Below are 24,728 nucleotides of genomic sequence, written 5' to 3'. Positions count from 1 at the left end.
CTGCTAGTCCATCAATGTCGTCAGCAAAACATAAGTTGGTGATTGTTCGGCCTCCGATGCTGATTGTCCCTTCATGCTTTTCCAGTGCATCAGCCATGATTCTTTCCAGAAAGATGTTGAAGAGTGTTGGAGAGAGCAGACAGCCTTGTTCGAACTGACCTATTCTACGATATCTCAGATAACCATTCTGTACAATTGTGGTGAGAAGAATATCATCTCAGAATGCTATTCTGAGATGCGGGTTGGCGTTGTTTTGGTGGCACGAGGAGGACCTACACAATATTAGGCAGATGGTTTTAATGTTGTGGCTGATCGGTGTTTATATTTGTATTTATTTAAATATAATTACTTATAATTATTTAATCATTATATATTTAATTATTTTTATTTACTTTCTCTGCAAATATTGATATATGCGATCAGTTGTGATTAATTTTAATACAATTCTTAATCGATTGACAGCCCTAGTAAAATAAGTATCAAATTTAAATTCTAAAAATTGTTTAACAGCTTAAATTCAGAGTTTTTCAGTATAATAATCTTTTATTCACTATATTTTGCACAATATAATATACACTGATGTAAACAAGCGTACAACTCAAATTTAGTTTTTCAGTGTAATAACAATATTTATCTATGAGGGATTGAGTGTGTGTGAGGGCCAATACCGTGTGAGTGCGGTACCAATCTGTGTGCGGATGGCCTCCCACTGCTCCTTGCTCTGCCATGACAGACTTGTGTGCTCTGCTTTGGCTTGCCTCTCGGGAGCCTGCCTGTCTGGGGCAGAGGGCCGACTGCTCAGCTTCAGCGCCAATGTGTCCTTCCTCTTCACCCTGCTGGCCAGAGCACCTGCAGCGAGCACATACACGCATGCAATCAGAAACTATGGCTCTCTATTACATGGACAGATGTCTAGGTGTACAATCCTACTAAAATTTGATGAAATTAAGAGGGAAATTAACAGGGCAGCAGAAGGCCATTCTAAACATACAGTATATACTGTACACAAATGTAATGTGCAACAAAATCAGTAATTTACAAATAAATATATTAGGCTAATTAAGTCTGTTAATAACAATTTAAGGAGCCATTCCCATAGGACTCCTCCTGTTCTGTTTTAATAACTGCTTTCTTATATAAACTTGGCTAAACAGACGTTTTTGGCCACTGAAACCAGTCTTACCATTTTTTAAAAGCCTTGTGCAATGAACGCTGCATTTTGAGCTGGGTCAAGTTTATTCCACCAGGAGATTGTGCCAAGTATATGACACAGCCTCAATGATGACTCAAATGGCACAGAATGAAACTCATTTTTCCTTTATTCATTGTTGTGTTTGCATGTGTAATTAGTTCTTATGTACAATTATTATGTTTTATTTGTAAGGAGAGGTTTTTGGACGCTAGGATAAATCATTTTTGTAATGCTATAACTTTTGATTGCTTGGTTGTATCAACACAATTTACTCAGTAACAGGTGACATGATTGGGAACAAAACAATAGCAGTTTTTTGAAGCTACCTTATTTACACCCTGAGATATATGTCAAATCAGAAAAATAATTTTTTATTAAAGTTTTTCAAGTTTCTAAGGCTGAGAGTCTCAGAATTTATCGTAATCCATAACATATATATTTTTTTAAAGTTTTCTTTACAATAATACAAAACACTTGACCCAAATGTTTGTTTTTTTATGTTGTAAGCCTTTAATTTGTGTATGCCACTGAAACAGGAAATTTTTAAAAACACTATGACGAGGAGGGTGTGGCCGGGCCATGATGGAGCGTTGTGTGTATCTTGTTTGTCTTATGTTTTATGTTGTTTTAAGTTGAGTTTTACATTAAACCTTACTGTAACAGGGTTAAATGGGCAAGGAGGAGGCAGGAACCGGCTGAACAGTCAAAGTAATATTTTAATGAAAACTTCAACAAAAAGACACAATACACAAACACGGCAGCTGCGTTTGGCTCTCTCTCTCTCGAACTGCCGCGTCCAGCTCGGCCTTGTCCCTCTCCTCAGCTGATTAGCCCGATTGGGGGCCGGCCGTGCGGTCTCACAGCCCGCCCTCCTCCTAGTCACACTCCTCCCTCTTTCCGAGGGGGGGGCCTTGCCCTTCTGGCCACGCCTGCCAGCAGGCTTTCCCCACCTTTTGAGACCTGAGAGAGAGACAAGGGGAGGGAAAAGAGGAGAGGGAAAGAGCAAGGTGGAGCGACAGTGAGAGAGGAGAGAGAGAAAAAAATTGCTCGCCGGTTCCACGACATGCCATCGCCTGGTCCTCGACCACTCCTCCACCCTCTAGTGAACGACAGCCCCTCCTCACCAGGCGGACCGGAGTGAGTCCTCCCTTGCGGACGGCGGCCATTCCTCCGCATCCAGGCGGCCGGCAGCATCTCCTCCATACCCCTGCAGTGGCGAGGACTCCACGACAGCACATCCCTCCTCCTTCCCGGGTTTTGGCACCAATGTAACAGGGTTAAAATGGGCAAGGAGGAGGCGGGAACTGGCTGAACAGTCAAAGTAATATTTTAATGAAAACCTAAGCAAAAATACACAAAACACAAACACACACACACGGCAGCTGCGTGTGGCTCTCTCTCTCTCTCTCGAACTGCTGCATCCGGCTCGGCATTATCCCTCTCCTCGGCTGATTAGCCCGATTGGGGGCTGGCCGTGCGGACTCACAGCCCAGCCCCGCCCTCCTCCTCATCACACTTACATTTACTGTTCAGCCGGTTCCCGCCTCCTCCTTGCCCATCCTTGAACTGCTACAGTCCTTGCTGCTGCCATCCGCCAGGGGAGCAGCTGCGGCCGACTGCCTGGGGACGGAGGGGTCGATGCCGTCTGCCAGGGGAGGAGCGAACTGGTGTCCGCCAGAGGGCGGAGGAGCAGTTGAGGACTGGCCGACAGCGCGTCCGGGAGCCGGCGAGCAAGTTCTTCTCTCTCTCTCTCTCTCTCTCTCTCTCTCTCTCTCTCTCTCTCTCTCTCTGTGTCTCCGCTCACCCTTTCCCTCTCCCCATGCCTCCCCTCGTCTCTCCCCCAGGTTTGCAGGAAGTGGGATGGACCACCTGACCACCTGAATCAGGCAGGGGAGAAGTGTAACAAGGAGGGCGTGGCCAGGCCGTGATGGAGCACGGCCGGAGCTGAATAAGCTGATCAGCGGGAGAGCGAGATAAGGGGTGGCCGGAGACGCCGGTTCGGGAGAGAGAGAGATGCACACGGCCGCATTGTGTGTGTCTGTTTATCTTATGTTGTTTTAAGTTGAGTTTTACATTAAACCTTACATTTACTGTTCAGCTGGTTCCCGCCTCCTCCTTGCCTGTCCTTGAACTGTTACAAACACCCTCAGAGCTTAAAGGGTTAAAACAGTTAAACTTTTTAAGTAGAGTGTAGTGTCTACTTTGAAAGCCAAGAACACTCAACTGTGTGTGTTGGTGTCCTAACGAGCCGTGGCGAATCAACCTACCAACCTGACGAATCAAGCTACCCAGAGCAATGCGAAAGATACCGAAACCACGCAACCGTTAAATGTCCTGTGGCTCTTTGTGAGCACGGCTGCTTACGACAAAACTCAGATGAAGATGGTAGAGATGGCTTTAATTGCTTGTTGCTTATTGTTATATTTATTCATGGCTGTTTAGAACATGGTATAAAACAGTTTAGTGCTCTGTAATGGCAATTAACATACTTGGTGGACAGTTATCTTCCTCCTCTTCATCCGATTCATCATCTTTGTAGAGCACAGGCCCATCCGAGTCACTCTCCTCTGGCTGCGGATCTTCTTCATCCTCCTCTTCCTCGCTGCTGTTGTTTCCTTCAGGTATGACACTGACGCTCAGATCCCCCACCAGACACCTGCGGCTACAAGGCTCGAGCTCTGGCTGGGACTGGGGGGATGGGAAGTGATCAGAAGGGGGGTTTTCTTCATCGTCATCCTCCTCTTCGTCTTCTTCTTCTGAGTAGTCATCCTCATCCCTGAACAGATAAAGGCAGGGAGAAAAAAAAAGTAAATAAGAAAAATGTGATTTTTTTTTTTAAAAGGTTCATATGGACATATGAGGCTTGTCTATGATATATAACACCATAAACCACAATATACAACTATGCTAGTTTTCTCACTTTTTATTGATATCAGCCATAATTAAATTATTTCGTGAGTGAAGGTGTTCTGTAACAGGGGGTTACTGAGATAACGTGAGTTGTACTCTGCCGGTCATGTGCTCTCAATATGGTGGCCCCCACGAGGCAGCCCAGCTCCATGTAAAATAAAACAGCTTTTTTATACTACTCATATGACTGGAGTCTCATGTGAAATTACATCTTTTTAAATATATTTTTCAAAAGTACTCTTCACTTCTTTATGTGTACAACCTTTTAATCAGGAAAAATTACTGAGTTCATCTTTAATAAGTAATTACACTCACAGTTTGAGAGGCTGGATGGTGACTGGCAGAGGGCGGCCACCTTGGTACTCCGGCGGGGTCTCAAACAGCAGTGAGTGGGCACGCTGGGAGCTATCTGGGTGTGGGAGGGTGGGTCCTGGGCTACTCAGAGCTCTCTGGATCATGATGTGTAAGGGAACAGGTGCTTGACGTGCAGGTGGTTCCTCCGGCGGGCTGGGAGGGTCAAAGTGAACAGGTAGCGGCTGGGGCAGGGGGTAGGGGTAGGAGTGCTGGTGAAGGAGATGATGGGTGTGGGCCTGTGGACGGGATGGGAGGATATGTATGGGGAGAGGTGGGGATGGGGGAGGCGGGGGCAGCTGGTAGCCCCCTGGGATGTTGGCCCTCATGTCCTCAGACAGAATGGAGGGGAGGGAGGAAATGGTTAGGGGGGAGTCCTCTGTGTTGCGTTTGGTGACGGGCGTGGTCCTCTTCGGGGGCATGGGCGGCGAGGGCTTGGCCAGTCCTAGACTGTTTCCTCCTTGTGTGAATTCAGCTGTAGAACATAATACAAAAATGATATAATCTGATATAATACTATAAATTGAATAACAGTTTTTGAAGAAATTTCACAGTCAGATCACAAAGTTCATATTTCTGATAAGTGACAATACTAAAATCAAAAGCCTCTTCTGTTGCTTCACAAATATCATGAATCTCACTGGTCAACCGAGAACAACAAATTCTTATAGAACCATACTAAGCAAGCATGAAGTGACATGTTTATTGACAAAAAGCAATGTGACAGCTTAATCAATGCATTCATTAGCCCATGACTTCAAATGAATGATTTCACATTGAACTGCCATATACATAGTGTAAGAATAACAGAGTACAGTACAAACATTATTTATGCAAAAGAATCATAAAATAAAGAGATAAAGGACCCAAAAACGGAAATTCCCATAATCATTACCTCATGTTGATCCAAACCTATATTACTGTCTTCAAAATGTATCTTTTTGCTTTCCATTGAAATAAAAAAAATCACTAGTCACTCTGTTCCCTGCAATTAACAAGAGCTTTCAAGCTAAAAAGGACACAAAAGCAGCATCTGAAGCCATACAGTTGCTTTGTATGAGGAACAGACCCAAAGATTATCAGTAAATAACTAATTCAAGTTTGGTCTTTTTGTCACAAAGACAGGGTTTTCCTGGGTCAAAAATGGTCTTCGGTGGTGACTGATGTATACTGTCATCCAAATGCTCGAAGTAGGTTTATTACTTAATTGCATTTAATTAATATGTAACATAATAACTTAATTATATTTCATGTTTACATGGAGATTACATTGGAGTTATTTTTCACCTTATAAATTCATCACAGAATTTTCTACTTTAAGGTGCCACTGTATGTGAAATCAAACTATACTTAATTTAATTAGCACTTTATTTCATAATTTATTTTTTAGAAAGACTAGCTACATTGACCTATCCACAGTAATGATGAGCCATCCATGGTCTTACCTGGATGTACTTATATAACATTGCACTGAAAATATAAGGGCAAGTACATACAGGGCTTTAAACTCTGGAACTTCAAGATTTATTAAGAAATTATGGAAAAAGTTTTCCTACTGTCTATTATATGTTCTGTTCAAATTATTTTTGATATTAGGATATAAACTGGCATTGTTTGTCTTCAGATATTCCTAAAGATTACTTAAATTATTTAGAAACTTTAAGTACAACTGCCACCGTTGTAATAAAAAAGTCTCAAAGATTCATCCCAGCAGATTATTATTTTATTATTTTTTTACAATTTTCACCTTTTGTTTTCCAAATAGAAATTCATACATTAAGTCAAGTAAATCACCCAGAATTTTTATTTTTGGGTGAACTATTCCTTCAAGATAAACATATTGTGCTATCTTTGGGTAAAGAGGTTAACCACTGGCTGTGACACTCCAAAACAAATGTGTGAATTTTTCCCTAAAACCAAGCAACCTGCAGGCTTTCAGCATGAGATGAAGCAGATTAGATTAATTCCCCATTCTCTAATCTTTGGCATTATGAGACATTTTCTGCAGTGGTGGCTCAGGCCAGTTAAACCAAACCTGTTAAAGGGACAGTTGACCTAAAACTGAAAATTCTCAATTCTGATAATGTACTCATAAGACTTTTTCCTTGTATGACTTTCTTCCTTCCGTAGAACACAAAAGGAGATATTTGGCAGAATGTAACCATTCACTTTGATTATATGGACAAAATATGTAATGAAAGTGAATGATAACTGAGGCTAACTTTTGTGCTCCATGGAAGAAAGTCATACAGGTTTAGAATGAGTAAATAACAGAATTTTCAGTTTTAGGTGAACTATCCCAAGTGTGTCAATGTGCTGCACACTCAAGGCATCTTCAATGCCAGAAACATGCAGTTTACCAAAAGCGCACCTGAGAGAAAGAGAGTTAAGAAGAAAAGCAAGGGGGGCAGTCAGGCTGCTGCATGTTAGTCCCACTCTCATGCTGTGCTAGGGATGACGAAAATGAGGCTAGCACACACAGCAGCAGACGAAGGACGCAAAAGACTGGGGCAGCTTTGGCGACAGGCCTGGCCTCGACGTTTACCTGTGCGCATGCCTCCTGCCCGCCGGCAGAGGTAGACAGGCAGGGACAGGTAGACGTCATAGTCACCCTCACGCTTCCAGCAGGACCAGTAGAGAGGGAAATTGCTGCCGTCACCCCCGTGCAGGGTGGAGGCTGGCGGGGGACAGAAACAGACAGTCCCCGGGAGTGAAACACAACACCAATACCTTTACAAAAGCAGGGATGACTTACTGTTCTACACAACTGCAAATGTCTTATAGGTATGCACTATGCACAAATAATGGATTTGTAAATGGATGTGATAGATTAAAGCAGCAGCAAAAACCATAAGGCTTGTTTGATGCCTCGCCTTGAATGTAGACAATATTAGGTGGCTGCAGTCAGGGTAGGAGTAAAAAAAAGCAGATAATTCCCACTTCCTAGAGCAGACCAGCAATCTACAAAAGCAAAGGCATTTATTGCATTCTTTGCAATAAACAATATGAAAGTGAGTAAATGATAACAACTATTTTTGGGTAAACTATCCCTTTAATTAAGTTGTTTTAAATTGGTAACTGGGTTTAGAATATTAATCTGTGAATGTCACAGTAAAGAAGACCAATGCATTTTAAAATGCTGTAGTTTTATAAATACCATTATGAATTGAGTCTGCAAGAAATGCCTTTGTACAATATCAGCTCCTATAATGCAACAGAGCTATGACCTGGTGGCTTCTCAAGATCTGGACACTTTTAGTGTATTGTGACCCAGTGTAATGTTTAACAAAGGCTCAACATCCAATACAACAACTCACAAGATGCACAGCTCTGCCTTTCAGAAGCAGTGACTGACATGCTCACTGACTGCTTTATAAATGAACAGCAGGAGGCAGTGAAGAGAATCAATGTTTGCCTCAGTGACTGGATAAATGCAGTTATTTAAGACACAATGTTGAGATGTTACATCATGTAGCATAAACTGTAATAAAGCAATATTGAATGCATAGGTTTCATTCAACATCTCGTTTTCCTTAAACGGGTTACGAGATTCCACACCACAGTTCAAGCACAGATAAAATTATTTGTTCATTTCGAATATTGATTTAGGTGAAATGGAGCTCTCTTCAAAAAATTTTTACATTACAATGCACGCAAGGGACAAATTCCCTAAAATAAAATAAAAGAATGTTGTTCCAAACCTGTATGACTTCCTTTCTTTTGTAGAACACAAAAGGAGATGTTAAGCACAATGCTAGCCTCAGTTACTTACCATTCACTTTCACTGTATTGAAAAAATATGCATGTCACACATGCGTATATACATGTATGTATATATCAAAGGAAACAAACATGGAAATGCAAAAGCATTAAAGAAACCTCCTGAACAACAATAACCTCAACAGTAACAAGCAGTCATTAGTCTGAATTGTCACAGTTTAAATTCTTCAAAAAATGTAGGGATGCTGGGAAGAATGCATTAGTTTAAAAAAACAAAAAAACCACAGACAGTATGGTTTGTAAATGGGTAGTTAACACGTCAATGAGCTTTTTTGTAAACACCAAGATTTTAGGTTTCAGTTTCATTTTACACACCTTTTTGCCTTCACTAATTCATTTTAAATAGTTCTGCAAATGCACAAATGACATTTTACAAATTACAAAACTACATTCCATGTAGTCTCTCAATCAATGAGGTCATAAAATGCATAATGCATGCATAATAACTAATGCTGTGAATCTACTAATGAATACAATTAATCGCACAGGTTTTTATAAAATTAGTTGAGCAAGATCTAGCGATCTAGCCTTTTCAGGTGGAATTTTTTAATAATAGTATCAAATGAGCAGATTCAATTCATATCAGCTTTACTGGCAAGATAAACATAACTGTTCATGGCCAATGCATTATTAGATACTATATACACTCACTGAGAACTTTATTAGGAACAATATGAACCTAATAAAGTTCCCGATGTGGTCTTCTGTTGTTGTAGCCTATCAGCCTCAAGGTTGACATGTAGTGCATTCTGAGATGCTATTCTGCTCACTATAATTGTACAGAGTGGTTATTTGAGTTACCGTAGCCTTTCTGTCAGCTCGAACCAGTCCGAACATTCTCCGTTGACCTCTCTCATCAACAAGGCATTTCCATCCGCACCATCTGAACTGCCGCTCACAGGATGTTTTTTGTTTTTGTCACCATTCTGAGTAAACTCTAGAAACTGTTGTGCATGAAAATCCCAGGAGATCAGCAGTTACAGAAATACTCAAACCAGCCTGTCTGGCACCAACAGTCATGCCACGGTTGAAATCACTGAGATCACATTTTCCCCATTCTGATGGTTGATGTGAACATTAACTGAAGCTCCTGACCTGTATCTGCATGATTTTATGCATTGCACTGCTGCCACATGATTGGCTGATAAGATAATTGCATGAATAAGTAGGTGTACAGGTGTTCCTGATAAAGTGCTCAGTGAGAGTATACAGATTGAATGCTAAAATGTAATATCTCAAAACGATAATTTTTTCTGGCTGCCGTTCAGTCTCTATCACGTGGTTTCGCTTTTGACACTGGATCAGATGACAGTGAGTGAGCATTTTCGGGTGATGCGAAGAGATATGGCAGCTTGCCTGTATCTCTCCCACACCTGGTTCACCACTTGCAGGTAAAGCTTCCATTCTCCTTAAAGTAAATCCGCTCCCATGTATATTATGCCTGAGACATGCATCGCACGTAATGAATAAGCATGCACTGCTCCACACAATCAGTTTCTGTGCTACAGTGTGCAGTCGAGTCGAGCATGTACCTCATGAATATTTACATATGCCAATTTTAGCCACAGGAGGTGGGAAAAAAACATTAGAGAATTTTCACAGTGGAAAAAAAAACGAAACATGTTAAACAGCCAACTATTACTTACAAAAATTATTGTGTTGAATTTCACAGCCCTGATAATAACTATAAAATAATGAGCAAACTGCTTATTAAAAGAGTTTTATATGGAGTGTGGCATATTACACCACAGGACATCTTTACAAAAATATTTCAAGTCAACGACCCATATTTGAGATGCTAGTGTGAATGCTTAAGACCTTTAAAGAAAAGTTATCTATCATGAGGACTCTATCTTGGAACTTGCAAGTGAAAGAGGATGAATTGCTTCTATTAATTCCAGTGACTTTAATAGAGGTCATATTGCATAGTGTATGACATGTTTGTGAACACTCACCCAACATGGCAGGGTTACTGCTACGGTTGATTGGCTTGGGTGGAGGGAGTGGGGGCTGTTTGGTTGGGCCAGTGCCCATGGAGGATGGTCCTGAGGAAGTGGTGAGGGGACCTCCACTGGAGGCCTGTGTGTTAGTGCCAGCTGAGGAGACATTTCGTAGTGTTTTTCCAGCCGTGCTGACAGCTGAGGAGGAGTTGGAGGATGCAGAGGAAGAGGAGAAAGCAGCTGTGGAGTTGTGGACAGGGGTGCGGGGTGAGCTGTCAGCACTGGGTTCCGGGGTGGAGGTCATCAACCATTTTGGGGGCATGACTGAGTGCTTGGGAGGCAGAGGCTCTCGAAGTGTGTCCCTCAAAACCTCTGAGTTGGGAATGTATTGACTGCTGTCAAACTCTGTTAGGAGGGGAAAAACACATTCAGTTAACTGAAAAATTAATTCAAGTGTCCATTTTATTTGTGCTTCATATGTTGTCATACTCCTTACAGGGATGGTTTACCCCAAAAATAAAAACTCTGCCATCATGCACTCAACTTCACATTGTTCCAAACCTGTATAACTTTCTTAATTCTGTTGAACACTTAATTATGTTAGGCAGAATGTTCATTTTCAGTCACCATTCACATTGCATGGAAAAAGATGTAATTACAGTGAATGGTAACTGAGGCTAACATACTATACTTTCTAACATCTCCTTTTGTGTTCCACAGAGTCAAGAAAGTCACATAAGTTCGGAACAACAATTGATTTTCATTTTTATGTGAACTATCCCTTTAAATGAAACAATGGACGATATATTGATCTCGTTTACATGGACACAGAAAGGCGTTTATTTTGAGAAAGCTGCTTAAGACTCGAAAATCGGCACGAGTTTACATGCGTGTTATCGGCTTTCTCTTTACTCCAGTATACACTACCGGTCAAAAGTTTGGAAACACTTGACTGAAATGTTTCTCACGATCTTAAAAATCTTATGATCTGAAGTTGTATGCTTAAATGTTTGAAATTTGTTTTGTAGACAAAAATATAATTGTGCCACCATATTCATTTATTTCATTGTAAAACTAAAATTTAATAATAAAAACAAAAAAAATTCCATAGTTTTGATGACTTTACTATTATTCTAAAATGTGATAATAATAATAATAATAATAATAATAATAATAATAATAATAATAATAAAGAATGAGTAAATGTTTCAAAACTTTTGACTGGTAGTGTATATTTGGCTCAGTCAGAAAGCAGCTTTCTCCACAGCAAAGTAATTTCCCCACGACGCTTGTGTAAAAAACAAACGTGGGATCCAACTAAGATTTGCTAGTTTATTCTCTGTTGCTTGCTTTATTCGCAGATATTCCAGAGTTGTTGCTGTGTTTGTTTCCACTGCGACCTCAGCGGAATTGCACTGCAACAGTGAGGTTTCCTCTTATGTAAAACTCCGGGATTCCCCCAATGTACTTACGTGCATATATGTGGATGTGAGGGACAGTAGGTGATATTTTTAAATTGGTGTGTATAAATGGGTATATTTTATAGTGTATGTGCCTTTCCATTTCTCACTGTACTCCCAGAAATATTGAATTCCTTTTGCTGTGTTGACTTGTTGATATGATTTAGGGCTCCATCCTATGACGTTAGTTATCTGCAGTGCTGTGTAGATCACTACTGAATTGTAATTTGGTACTAATGACAAATTACATGACAAAATTGTAGCCAGTAAAGTAATCTCTTGATAACATATTTAAGGTAATCTAATCTGATTTCTTTTTGATGACTTCTGACTTAATTCTTGTTCATTTGATGTCAAATGCATTTGAGTAAGTTAAGCTTGAACGATTTTGACAATGTTGCTTAAATGCATTAAAGAAAACTTAATGGATCAAAATATGAGATTATGTATGTTTTGTGTGTTGTTTTTTCTGAGTAAAATATAAAAAAGGAACTCTTTCTCCAGCAATTTTGACATTACAAATGCCATTCATGTGTGTTAACAGATAAGATCAGTTATATTTGTGAATTAACATAAAAAACAAAAACAAAGAGCATTCATATACATTTTTTAAGCCAAGTACAAAATCAACTTGTTAAAATAAAACTAACTACACTTTTACAGTTGGAACAGCATTAATGTGTGGATTGCAATTCAATCCAGAATTCAAGATTTACCAAAAGTATATAAACTGTAGGCTGATTTAGAATAATAATAATAATAAAAAAAAAAGTAAATTAAAAAGAAGAAAAATGAAAGGGAACAATTCATTTTGAACAATTTACTGCCTTTTCCCGATTAATTTGTAATCATGTAATCCATAATAAAATAACTTGAATCTGATTACGAGTACTTTAAAATAATTTAATCTAATCTAATTACAAGTACTTCATTTTTGTAATCCAATTACATAATCCAGATAACATGTAATCTGGTATTACCCAGCACTGGTTATTTGGTATGTTCCACACAGATGCGCACTCTTCAAAAACCTGTAAGAACGCCGCTTATGCATTTACATGACCACATAAACCGCGTTCTCCGGGAGAAACCTTGGTGTGTTAAATCACTTTCTCTTAATCTCCTTAATCATGATTGATAAACGGCAAAAGAAAAACAGCGTTCTCATTTACATGAAGTTTCATAATGCTGCTTTCTGCAAAAACCCTGGAGTAAACAGTTTCTTTAAATGCATGTGAATGTGGTCAGTGATTAAAATAAATCCCCATTGTGTCAGTAATTGCTAGCCATATAATTTTTATGACTTTTTTGTTCCTTGTACTAATATCATAGCTATTTTTACAATTCAACAAAGATCTGGAATGTCAGTTAAAGAAACATGACTCCAAAGCTTATATCTTGTTTTAATTTTTTTTTAGCTGAATGGAAAAAAAATATTTATTTTGATGTATTATTTTGATCTTGTCACTATGAACATGTGTAAATAGGCCCATAGATCAGGATCCTTTTTTTTATTTTATTTAAATAACTATGAGAGTAAGCTAGATCTGGCAGTGGGTGGTTTAAAGCCACTGTCTTTGTCTCACACATTGCAGGCTTTTCTTTATCTGCTCTTCAGCTAGGCTGAGATAACACAGTGACACGGATGCCATAATTACCTCGCCTCCCTGCCCCCATTGCTTTCATTCCACTCAATTCCTCAAAGCTGATGTTTCAAATCAGGGCTATTTATTTATAGTATATTTATTACTTCTTAGGGTACGTTTACACGACAACAATGTACTAAAAACGGAAAAGTTTTTCGTTTGCGTTTTTGAAAAGTTTTGTGTACAGATGACAACATTGTCAAAACGATCCCCGTTCACAAGGATCCGCGAAAACGTCTGGACAAAATCTTGAGCAGCACAAACACAGTCCTGTAATCCGCCATTGTAGTTTTGAATGTCTTGCGCGTTGTTTTGAAGTACTCGCGCGCATGCCTATAGACTGAACACGTAATACGCATTTTTTGTTTGTGTTTTCAGGCCCCAAAACGCCTTTGTCGTGTAAACGAACAGCCAAAACGCATAAAAAGTTTTCAGTTTTTAGTTGAAAACGTTGTCGTGTACACGGCCCCTTAGTTTCAGGTGAAAAAGAGATCAAGGTTATAGTGTGAGTTAGACAAGAGGGTCTGAGGATATGTTTACACGACAACGATGTACTAAAAACAGAAATGTTTTTCCTTTGAGTATTTGAAAAGTTTTGCGTACAGACGACAACGTTGTCAAAACGATCCCCGTTCATACGGATCCGCGAAAACGACTAAAAATGCTGTTTTATGCATGCCAGGCCAGTAGTTGGCGTGCATGCGCACATAAGCATTCTTTCACAGAGCAGTGAATACAAACAATGAAGATGGCGAAAGCATCGAGAAATTTTGTCTGGACAAAATCCTATGCAGCACAAACACAGTCCTGTAGTCCACCATTGTAGTTTTGAATGTCTCGCGTGTTGTTTTGAAGTACTTGCGCGCATGCCTATAGACTGAACACGTAATACACATGCGCATGACATCATCGTTTTCACAAATTCGTGTTTTTGTATGTTTACATGGAGACGATAACGGCGTCGTTTTCAAAAATTTGCACTCTGAAACCCGTTTTCAAAAGTTTGCGTTTTCAGGCCCCAAAACGTCGTTGTCGTATAAACGAACAGCCAAAACGCATAAAAAGTTTTCCGTTTTTAGTTGAAAACGTTGTCGTGTAAACGGCCCCTTAGTGTGACAGACAGTCTCCAAATTCATGTTGGCTTTCCATCTACTTTGAATATTGCAGGACAAAAATTAAATAGAGACTGAATCATCTAAATTCAACCTTGCTTAACAGTTCTGAGGGAGGGACAGATCTGTCTCCAAAGGAAGGTTTTGGGACTAAGTGATAATGTTCACTTTGAGGAGGATTGAGGTGACAGTGGTTAGATAATTAGGAGAGAACAGGAGAATTCAGCTTAGCTGAGCTCAGTTCCTAAATAAGAATCTTAGCTAGAGCAGGACCCAAGGGAACACAGACACTCATCTCTCCAGCTGGCCCGACATAAGAGGAGGAAGAGGTGGTGGAAGTATGGAGAACAGAGGAGAGGAAGTAAGAGAGGGAACTAGAGAAATGCAAGAGAACTGATCCTAAATAGTAGGGTTGCACGGTATACTGTAACTAAAAAAGCACTGTGATACAAAATAAATAAATAAATAAATAAATAATAACTGCTGTATGATTACAAATATCAGTATCTGACCCAGACAAGAATGTGCAACTATTCAGCACAGTTCTGCAGTTCAGGTAAGGCAGTGTGACATGAAGCCAATTTAATGCGTTAAAGCGTTTTTGCATTTTTCAAATTTGACATTATAACAGTTTGATTCTTTGATGTATCTATAAATCAAATCCATATAGGATAATTAACAAAAGTAAAGTCATTTGCACTATTTGTATAGCTGAAATTAGTTATCATTGAAGCTTTGTATTAAGTGAAATATTTATTGTTGAACAAACATTAATCATCTGATAAGACCATCAGATGACAGCAAAAAGATCTGTTACATATGTAAGTGTGGAGAGAGTTGTTATATTATTTAGAGTTTAAAGGAAAATTCTGGGTTTAGTACAAGTTAAGCTCAATCGACAGTATTTGTGGCATAATGTTGATTACCATAAAACAATTATTTCAATTTGTCCCTCCTTTTTAAAACAAAATTAAAAAATCGAGGTTACAGTGAGGCACTTACAATGGAAGTGAATTTAGCCAATTTTTGGATGGGATTAAAAAGGAAGAAATGTGAATCTTATAATTTTATAAAAGCATTAACATTATTTCTTCTGTTAAAACTAGTGTATTTTCTGAGCTGTATTTGCCACCAATGTTACATCGTCATGGCAGCAAAGTTGTAAAATAGATAAAACTTTACACAGAAAAGGTTAGTAAGCGATTTTATCACACTAAAATAATGTTAACATGCATATTGTTTAAGTCTTGTGGCTATATTTTTGAAACAGTGAGTATTTTAACGTTTACAGATTGGCCCCATTCACTTCCATTGTAAGTGCATCACTGAAGGATTGAGGGACAAGTCAAAATTAATTTTTGTGGTAAACAACATTACGCCACAAAAGCTATCGATTTAACTTAACTTGTATTGAACCCGGAATATTCCTTTAATGTTTGCGATTTTGATCCAGTTTGAAAATTATAGAACTTGTGTGAGCAGTACTGCCTTATACAGTATATAACATATTTCACATGTGTTAGGGGACATTTTTTTTTGGTCTGTGCTGTTTTTCTGTTATTTTTATGTAAACATGCGGTAGACGGATGTCTTTGACCACTGCGTTGCATCTTGTTGTTTCTTCAGCATCTCGTGCAGGAGCACCGCGCCAGGTTGAAAATTACTTCAACTTTTAAAAATGCCTTGAGGAATCTCCATTTTGTTCTTTTTGCTGTGCTGCATATAGTAGCACTAGTCTCATTTCATCAGTTGCCCAAGGATTAATTGTTGCTTTAGGTACCAGATGCTGGTACCATCCCAAAGCTAATATTTTTGGTATTAATCCAACCCAATTACACACCTCGTCTTCCCCTTCCCTCCTCAACAGATGAGTGGCGGGGGAGCGTGGGCTTCCAGTCTGGCTCAGGGCGAGTCCTACGGCCATCCTCGGATGGTGCTTTGGTGAGCCCAGGCCTCCTGTCCACATCAGCATGTGGTCTTCCTCCACGTCGGCCATCATCTCCTTGCCAGTCCTCTGTCCCAGGAGCCCATCCACTTCTCCTGCCTTCCCTGCTTTCATCCTGGCTGGGGGCCCGGGGGCCCAGTCCCCCGCAATGATCCACGTCAGATGGGACATGACCTCTGCGGTCGTCTGGCTGTGGTAGCCAGACTGGGTTGACCCTGAATTCTGATTCAGAGGGTGAGTGAACCTTTTCCAGCCCCAGACCAACTCCGCTGCCTCCTACAGGTAGTGTATGACCATTCTTCACATAATGTGTCTTATGACCATGGGCCTCACCGGCTTCTGAAAAAAGATTTTATAAATTATTAAAAGACAACTAGAAGTAATCCATTTGTAGGTTGATTTCCATGAGAAGTATAAACACTGTGGCACATTCAAAATATTGCTCTGTTTGTTTGAGAAGAACGATAGTATGGAATACTATATATTTTTTGAAAACATTATATTTTAAATTCTGTTTGGTGTTTGAGGAAATTGCACACTTCACCTTTTAGTACATTATCTATTCTACAAATATTTGTTTCTCTGACAGACAAAGCCTCACAAAATTCAAAATGATTAGCATTTTCTTTACTAACAGAGATTACAAAATTCTTTTAAATCAGGTCACAGAGAGAAACATAGTTTAGTTCTGAAGTTCCACATGAACATGTAGGTCTGATTAAGCACAGGTTGTCTCTACTGTTACCTCTCAGAGGTTACAGGAGCAGCTCCCAAATAAATAGGACTACAAAGCAGCCAATTCACTGCACATGACTTTCAAAGCTTTTTGCTGCAGGCTACAATTTGCTCCACTTTTCTTGTCTCAAGAAAAACTGCATGTCATTTCCCTCAAAAAAAAATAAAAAAAAAATGAAGTAAAAAAAAAGGCATCAAACTGAAATTTCCATCCTCGTTTGCTTCCAAAACTACTAAATTTGTCTCGTCACCCCAGACTGCTGTCACATTAAACGGGGCTGTGATAAAATATAACCACACTGAGGTGTCCTGAGTCATGAGATCTAATGCCCTGCTGAAATGAATGTATAGCACATGTATCAAAATAACTCTGAAGTGCAGAACAGTTGTGATTCAGCAGTAATGGACGCCTTAAATGTATAATGAGAGAGGCCCCGAATTTTCTCTGTTGGCATATACAGTACCCTTGACCACAATGAGAGGAATGTAATAAATATAGTAGGAATAGTGAAAGTAAAAAATATATTTTATGGCTAAAATATATTTAGAAATGTTTCAGCCTATTGACTACATTAAATATATAGTAAAATACTTTCTCCTATCCCAGTTTAATATGCAAAAGCCATTCATAGGTTAATTTCCTCGAAAACTGTAAGCACTGTGTTTCGGTAGCGCTATGAAAATTGCTCTGTTTGTTTTGAGAGACCCACTTAGACCAGCCCCAACAACGTTACTCAACCAATGGCGTGAGTTTGGGGCGGGACTATCTCTTTGTTTGACCAACTGCAGATGCAATTACATTTGGTGGTGCTAGTGGCGCAGAAATTAAATACTTCAGCTTTAACAATCATACAAGGCCACTTTACTATTTTGTTTCTATTTCAATTGAGAAGTCCTACAAGGTAGGATCACAAAATCAGTGCAATGCTTAAGGAACTTAATAAAATGTGCATTCAAATCATGTTATTTAAAATGTTGCTTAATTTTATATTGCCAGAAATTAATTGGTAATATGATATATTGTTTACTCAATATATCAACTAGCCCTGTGGTACCACTCTGAAATTAGAGGAGCAGATTCCTGCATGACACACATATTTACTCGTACATACATTCTTCACAGCAATGAGCACGTGCACATGCACACACACACACACACACACACACACACACACACACACACAGTTTATCTCCTACCATTCTCAGGAAGCTCCTTGAGCACTCCCTGCTCAATCAGTTCCTGCCTGGGCCTTCTCATCGACATCTTTTTTTCCAAAACTGTGGGAGAAACAAAAACACAGTTTATAAAAAGAAACGTCATGGTTACTGGTGTTACCTCCGTTCCCTGATGGAGGGAACGAGATGTTGGTGTTGATGTAGTGACACTAGGGGTCACTCTTGGGAGCCCGAGACACCTCTGGTCTTTGATAAAAGGCCAATGAAAATTGGCGAGTGGTATTTGCATGCCACTCCCCCGGACATACGGGTATAAAAGGAGCTGGTATGCAACCACTCATTCAGGTTTTATGCTGAGGAGCAGATATAAGGTCCGGCCATTTCAGCGGGTAGTTCAGCGTTGTGGCAGGAGGGACACAACGTTTCGTTCCCTCCATCAGGGAATGGAGGTTACACCAGTAACCATGACGTTCCCTATCTGTCACTCACTCGACGTTGGTGTTGATGTAGTGACACTAGGGGTCCCTATTCAAAACGCCACAAGGCTGAACTGTGTTACGTGAACTGGCGGTGTGTGGTGGGCAGACTTGCTGTGTGCCTCATAGCCAGCACACCAGGTCGACACGTAACCTCCCCCGACACAGTTATGAGTGTCAAACAGTCCTTTATGGGGACAAGTCAACTACCCAAAGATAGAGACAAGCTTAACCCAGTCGTGGCCTCTTTTCCCCTTCTCTTTTTCCACTCCCTAAAAAAGAAGGGGGATTATCCAACTGGGCCGCCAGGTCTAGTCGGGGGGTGTCGCTCCCAAGGGGAAGACACCACGGAGACCACACCTCGCCCAAAGAGAGGGGGGGATATTTAAGTGGAAAAATATGTCACATGGTCTTTCCAACCATGTGGAGATCCTTCAAGGTAGATCCTGCCCAATGGGGGAGGAGTTACTACAAACATGGAGACTGGGGCAGAGGGGCTCTGCCCAAGGAAGACGTAGTTTGCAAGCAGGGAAAACGAACTAGCGGAAGATATAGATTGCATGGGGTCAGCCTTACAGGGAACCGCCACATGCGGAGCACCTACCCCAGAACAGGGCTCTTAGTTAGCGCGTGTACTGGGCCGGCAGCGATTCTCTCTGAAAACTTGACTGCCACAGGGCTCGGAGGAAGTCAACCAGGGAACAAAGTTTGTGGACACTACTGGGAATTAATGGCACACGTCTTCAGCTACAAGGGAGGTGGAAGGCACTATGTGCAAGCGATACACCCGGCCAGCAATCCCAGGCTTATACGCTTGTGTTGCGTGCCACTACCTGGGATGAAACCGGTTCCACCCGGAGGTTGTAGAACCTTGCACAGGTGTTGAGTGTTGCCCAGCCCGCTACTCTGCAAATGTCTGTTAGAGAGGCACCCCTGGCCAGGGCCCAGGGAGCCGTTACACCCCTGGTAGAATGGGCTGGTAGCCCTACCGGGGGCGGCATGTCCTAGGCAACATATGCCATAGTTATGGCGTCAATGAGCCAGTGGGCGATCTGCTGCTTGGAGACAGCGCTTCCTTTCCGCTGTGCACCAAAGCAGACAAAGAGCTGCTCAGAGATTCTAAAGCTCTGCGTGCGATCCAAACAGATGCGCAAAGCGCGTACCGGACACAGCGATGACAGGGCTGGGTTTGCCTCCTCCTGGGGCAGCGCTTGCAGGTTCACCACCTAGTCCCTAAAGGGGTGGTGGGAACCTTGGGCACATAGCCCGGTCAGGGTCTCAGGATCACATGAGAGTAACCTGGACCGAACTCCAGGCACGTTTTGCTGACAGAGAATGCTTGCAGGTCACCTACCCTCTTGATGGAAGTGAGCGCAGTCAGAAGGGCAGTCTTCAAGGAGAGTGCCTTAAGCTCGGCTGACTGCAAAGGCTCAAAGGGGGCTCTCTGTAGACCCTGAAGAACTACAGAGGTTCGATGAGGGAACGAGGCGCGGTCTGGAGGGATTCAGCCTCCTGGCGCCTCTTAGGAACCTAATGATCAGGTCGTGCTTCCCTAAGGACTTACCGTCGACTGCGTCGTGGTGTGCTGCTATGGCAGCAACATACACCTTCAAGGTGGAAGGGGACAGCCTCCCTTCCAACCTCTCTTGCAGGAAGGAAAGCACTGATCCGACTGCGCATCTCTGGGGGTCTTCCCGACGGGAAGAACACCACTTAGCGAACAGACAGCACTTAAAGGCATACAGGCGCCTCGTAGAGGGGGCCCTAACCTGAGTGATCGTGTCTACCACCGCAAGTGGGAGACAGCTTAGGTCTTCCACGTCCCGTCCAGGGGCCAGACATGGAGATTCCAGAGGTCTGGGCGCGGGTGCCAGATGGTGCCCCTTCCCTGAGAAAGAAGGTCCTTCCTCAGGGGAATTCGCCAGGGGGGAGCTGTCGCTAGGAGCGTGAGGTCCGAGCACCATGTCTGGGCAGGCCAGTAGGGTGCTACCAGGACGACCTGCTCCTCGTCCTCCCTGACCTTGCACAGGATCTGTGCAAGCAGGCTCACTGGGGGAAACGCATATTTGCAAATGCCAGTGGGCCAGCTGTGAGCCAGCACGTCTATGCCAAGGGGGGCCTCGGTCTGGGTGTACCAGAGCGGGCAGTGGGGAGGATTCTTGGGAGGCGAACAGGTGCACCTGTCGAATCGACTCCAAATCAGCTGGACCACCTGAAGGTGGAGTCTCCACTCTCCCCTGAGGGTAACCTGTTTTGACAGCGCGTCCGCTGTAGTGTTGAGGTTGCCCGGGATGTGAGTGGCTTGCAGCGACTTGAAGTGCTGCTGACTCCAGAGAAGGAGACGGCGGGGGGGTTGTGACATACAATGAGAGTGCAAACCACCTTGGCGGATGACATTTGCTACCGTTGTCGTGTTGTCTGTCTGAACTAACATGTGCTTGCCCTGGATCAACGGCCGAAACCTCCGCAGGGCGAGCAGAATTGCCAACAACTCGAGGCAGTTGATGTGCCAATGCAGTCGCGGACCCGTCCAGAGGCCAGCGGCTGCGTGCCCATTGCAAACAGCACCCCAGCCCGTTTTGGAGGCGTCTGTCGTGACCACGACATGCCTGGGGACCAGTTCTAGAGGAACACCTGCCCGTAGGAATGAGAGGTCGGTCCAAGGGCTGAAAAGACGGTGACAGACCGACGTAATGGCCAGGCGGTGTGTCCTGTGGTGCCATGGCCGTCTCAGGACTCGAGTCTGGAGCCAGTGCTGAAGCGGCCTCATATGCATCAACCCGAGTGGGGTGGCCACCGCCGAGGATGCCATATGCCCCAGGAGCCTCTGAAAAAGTTTCAGTGGAACCGCTGTTCCCTGTTTGAACACCTTCAAACAGTTCAGCACCGACTGGGCGCACTCGTTCATAAGGCGCGCCGTCAAGGAGACTGAGTCCAACTCCGAACCGAGAAAAAAGATGCTCTGAACCGGGAGGAGCTTGCACTTTTCCCAGTTGACCTGAAGCCCTAGTCGGCTGAGGTGTGAGAGCACCAGGTCCCTGTGTGTGCAAAACACGTCTCGAGAGTGAGCTAGGATTAGCCAGTTGTCGAGATAGTTGAGAACGCGAATGCCCACCTCCCTTAACGGGGCAAGGGCAGCCTCTGTGACCTTCGTAAAAATGCGAGGAGACAGGGACAGGCCGAAAGGGAGGACTTTGTACTGATACGCCTGACCCTCGAATGCGAACCGCAGGAAGGGTCTGTGTCAATGAAGGATCGAGGCGTGGAAGTACACATCCTTCAGGTCTACCACCGCGAACCAATCTTGATGCCGGACGCTCGCCAGAATGAGTTTTTGCATCAGCATCTTGAACGGGAGTCTGTGTAAAGCCTAGTTCAGAACTCACAGGTCCAAGATTGGCCTCAACCCACCGCCTTTTTTCAGTACGATGAAGTAGGGGCTGAAAAACCCCTTCTTCATCTCGGCTGGAGGGACAGTTTCTACCGCGCCCTTCCGTAGGAGGGTAGCGATCTCCGCACAAGGTAGCAGCATTTTCGTCTTTCACCAAGGTGAAGCGGACACCGCTGAACCTGGGCGGATGCCTGGCGAAGTGAATCGCGCAGCCGAGTCGGACAGTCCGGACCAGCCCTCGCGACGGATTGGAAAGCGCAAGCCATGCGTCCAAGTTCCGCGCAAGGGGGACCAAAGGGACAACGTCATCGGACGTACCGGCAGGTGGGGCCTCGCAGCGGGGCGGAGCTCGAGGTGCCACACCATGTCGTGGCCGTGCTGAGTCTAAGGACATCGGAGCACTTACCTGGCTCCTTGTGACCACCCCCGGAACAGCCTGGAACGGGGGAGGAAGAGGCCTGTCCTCGTGACCCGTAGAGACTGTCACATCGGGGGCAGATTTGTGCCACAGCTGGGCGCTCCAGGGGCGGGAGACTGCCGCTGGAGCGCCAAACCTGCCAAATAGAGTGGTGGACGGTGGTTGTGATGATGGCCGTACACACCGGATACATGACCCAGGAAACAAGGAAACCGCTCTTGCTGAGCTCTTGAGTACTGCAGCCACTTGGGCATGCAGCGCAATTAAATGCAAAAGGTAACAAAAAGATGGAGATCTGCTTACCAGCTCCAGAGCAGCGGGTTTCGTTGTCACTGGGTCGCCCATCTCAAGGGCGCTTTGAAGCCTTTCACGGGTTCTGGACAGCCACGAGACAGGTGGCGTCTGCTTCCTGCGGTGGGCTCCATGCCGGGCTGGCAGGGGCGGGCTGCGGCGGAGCCGGTGCAGTCACCGCAGGGGGACGCCCTTGGTGATGAGTAGACGTGGTGCGGGATCTTGAGCCGCGCTGGGGCAGGATATGCCGGCTAGCATCCATCTACTGCTCTACCATCGAAAACTGCTGGGCAAAGTCCTCTATGGTGTCGCTGAATAGGCCCGCCTGGGAAATGGGGGCAGCAAGGAATCGTGTCCTGTCGGCCTCACCCATCTCGACCAGGTTGAGCCAAAGGTGGCGCTCCTGGACCACTAGTGGCCATCGTCCGCCCGAGAGACCGCAGCGTGACATCCGTCACTCGGAGAGTGAGGTCGGTCGCCGAGCGCAGTTCCTGCATCAATCCCAGGGCGGAACTACCCTCGTGCAGTTCCTTTAGTGCCTTGGCGGACTTGCAGGAGAGCCATGGCGTGCAGGGCGGAGGCGGCTTGTCCAGCGGCACCATAGGCCTTGGCCGTCAGAGACGACATAAACCTACAGGCCTTGGACGGGGGCTTTGGGCACCTGCGTCAGGTGGCGGTGCTCTGCGGGCATAGGTGCACCGCGAGCGCCTTTATCCACCGGGGGATTGCCGAATAGCCCTTGGCCGCCCTACCATTGAGGGTAGTGAGGGCGGGGAAGCTGAAAAGATCGGGATCGGGCAGTAAAAAGTGCCTCCCGCGACCTTGTCAGCTCTTCATGCACTTCCGGGAAGAAAGGAACGGGGGCGGGGCGTGGCTTTGATCGGCGCCGCGAGGGTTCAGGGAAGAGCAGTGAGTTCCACTCTAGCCGACGCTCGCAGCTGCCCGGGAAAGCATGTCGTCATCTCCGCGTCAGCCTGTGACTGGGCAATCGACCCCGAAGGGAGGAGCCCAGCTGAGGCTTCCGACTGGACGAGCCCGCTCTCCGATGCTGTGCTCGAGAGCTCATCACTTTCGCAGGCTCTGAATAAGAGGTCGAACGCGCCGTGAGACGAGCCGGTGGACTCACCCGGAAGCCCGATCGGGGCAGACGAGCGTGCTGGGGAATGGGAGGTCCATGGGGGGATACCCGGCGGAGGCGGTCCCATTGGGGTCCCCAAATTGCCCCCAGTGCTAGCCGCACTGGCCTCATACCCGTGGGTAAAAGGACCGAGGCGGGAGCCTCTGGGGTGGCTCGCTTTCTTACAAAGGCGAGCCGCGACCGCAACGTTGCCATGGACATATTCTCACAATGAGAAAATGACCATCCACGAACGCTGTCTCCGCGTGAGCAGTGCCCAGACACGAAAGACAGTGATCGTGACCGTCAGAAGGTGAGAGATAACGAGCGCAACCAGGAATAACACACAATTGGAAAAGCATCTTTAAAAAGACACGTCTTTAAAAAGACGTTCCGTGTGTGCGCTCTTTTAGAGAAATATATACTCTTTTAGAGGGGAAAAATGCTCTTTCTGAAAATATACTCTCTAGTTTTTCTGCCGAAGCGCCCAGGGGCGTTCTCTGCAGTGCACCAGTGCAGAGGAGGGAGAAGCCGTTGAAATGCGCCGTCAGATCCAGCAGAGGTGAATGAACAGTAGTATTCAGCTCAGTGAGCATGACCGTTCGGCTCCGAAGAGAAAATCTGAATGAGTGGTTGCTTACCAGCTCCTTTTATACCCGTATGTCCGGGGCAGTGGCATGCAAATACCACTCGCCAATTTTCATTGGCCTTTTATCAAAGACCAGAGGTGTCTCGGGCTCCCAAGAGTGACCCCTAGTGTCACTACATCGACACCAACGTTGAGTGAG

The 24,728-nt window shown here is 44.0% G+C and overlaps 1 protein-coding gene across 7 annotated transcripts in view; it reads right to left on the bottom strand.

Annotated features, from left to right (window-relative positions):
- The window catches only part of LOC127454107 (phosphatase and actin regulator 4B-like), a 72,082-nt gene that overhangs the window by 9,811 nt on the left and 37,543 nt on the right, over positions 1 to 24,728 (bottom strand). For 5 of the 7 annotated variants that reach the window (XM_051721075.1, XM_051721076.1, XM_051721074.1 and 2 more), the window contains 7 exons: positions 18,269 to 18,349; positions 16,232 to 16,675; positions 10,189 to 10,578; positions 6,999 to 7,130; positions 4,418 to 4,928; positions 3,682 to 3,968; positions 669 to 849 (listed from right to left, as the gene is read on the bottom strand). In XM_051721075.1, the coding sequence (XP_051577035.1) occupies positions 669 to 849; positions 3,682 to 3,968; positions 4,418 to 4,928; positions 6,999 to 7,130; positions 10,189 to 10,578; positions 16,232 to 16,675; positions 18,269 to 18,349 (2,026 nt within the window). The remainder of the gene's footprint in view (positions 1 to 668; positions 850 to 3,681; positions 3,969 to 4,417; positions 4,929 to 6,998; positions 7,131 to 10,188; positions 10,579 to 16,231; positions 16,676 to 18,268; positions 18,350 to 24,728) is intronic. The other 2 variants (XM_051721071.1, XM_051721077.1) reach the window with 2 other exon arrangements.

The sequence above is a fragment of the Myxocyprinus asiaticus genome, chromosome 16 (assembly GCF_019703515.2).
Source record: "Myxocyprinus asiaticus isolate MX2 ecotype Aquarium Trade chromosome 16, UBuf_Myxa_2, whole genome shotgun sequence".
NCBI lineage: Eukaryota > Metazoa > Chordata > Actinopteri > Cypriniformes > Catostomidae > Myxocyprinus > Myxocyprinus asiaticus.
The sequence above is the reverse complement of the archived record's forward strand: the minus strand, read 5'-3'. Positions and strand labels throughout refer to the sequence as shown.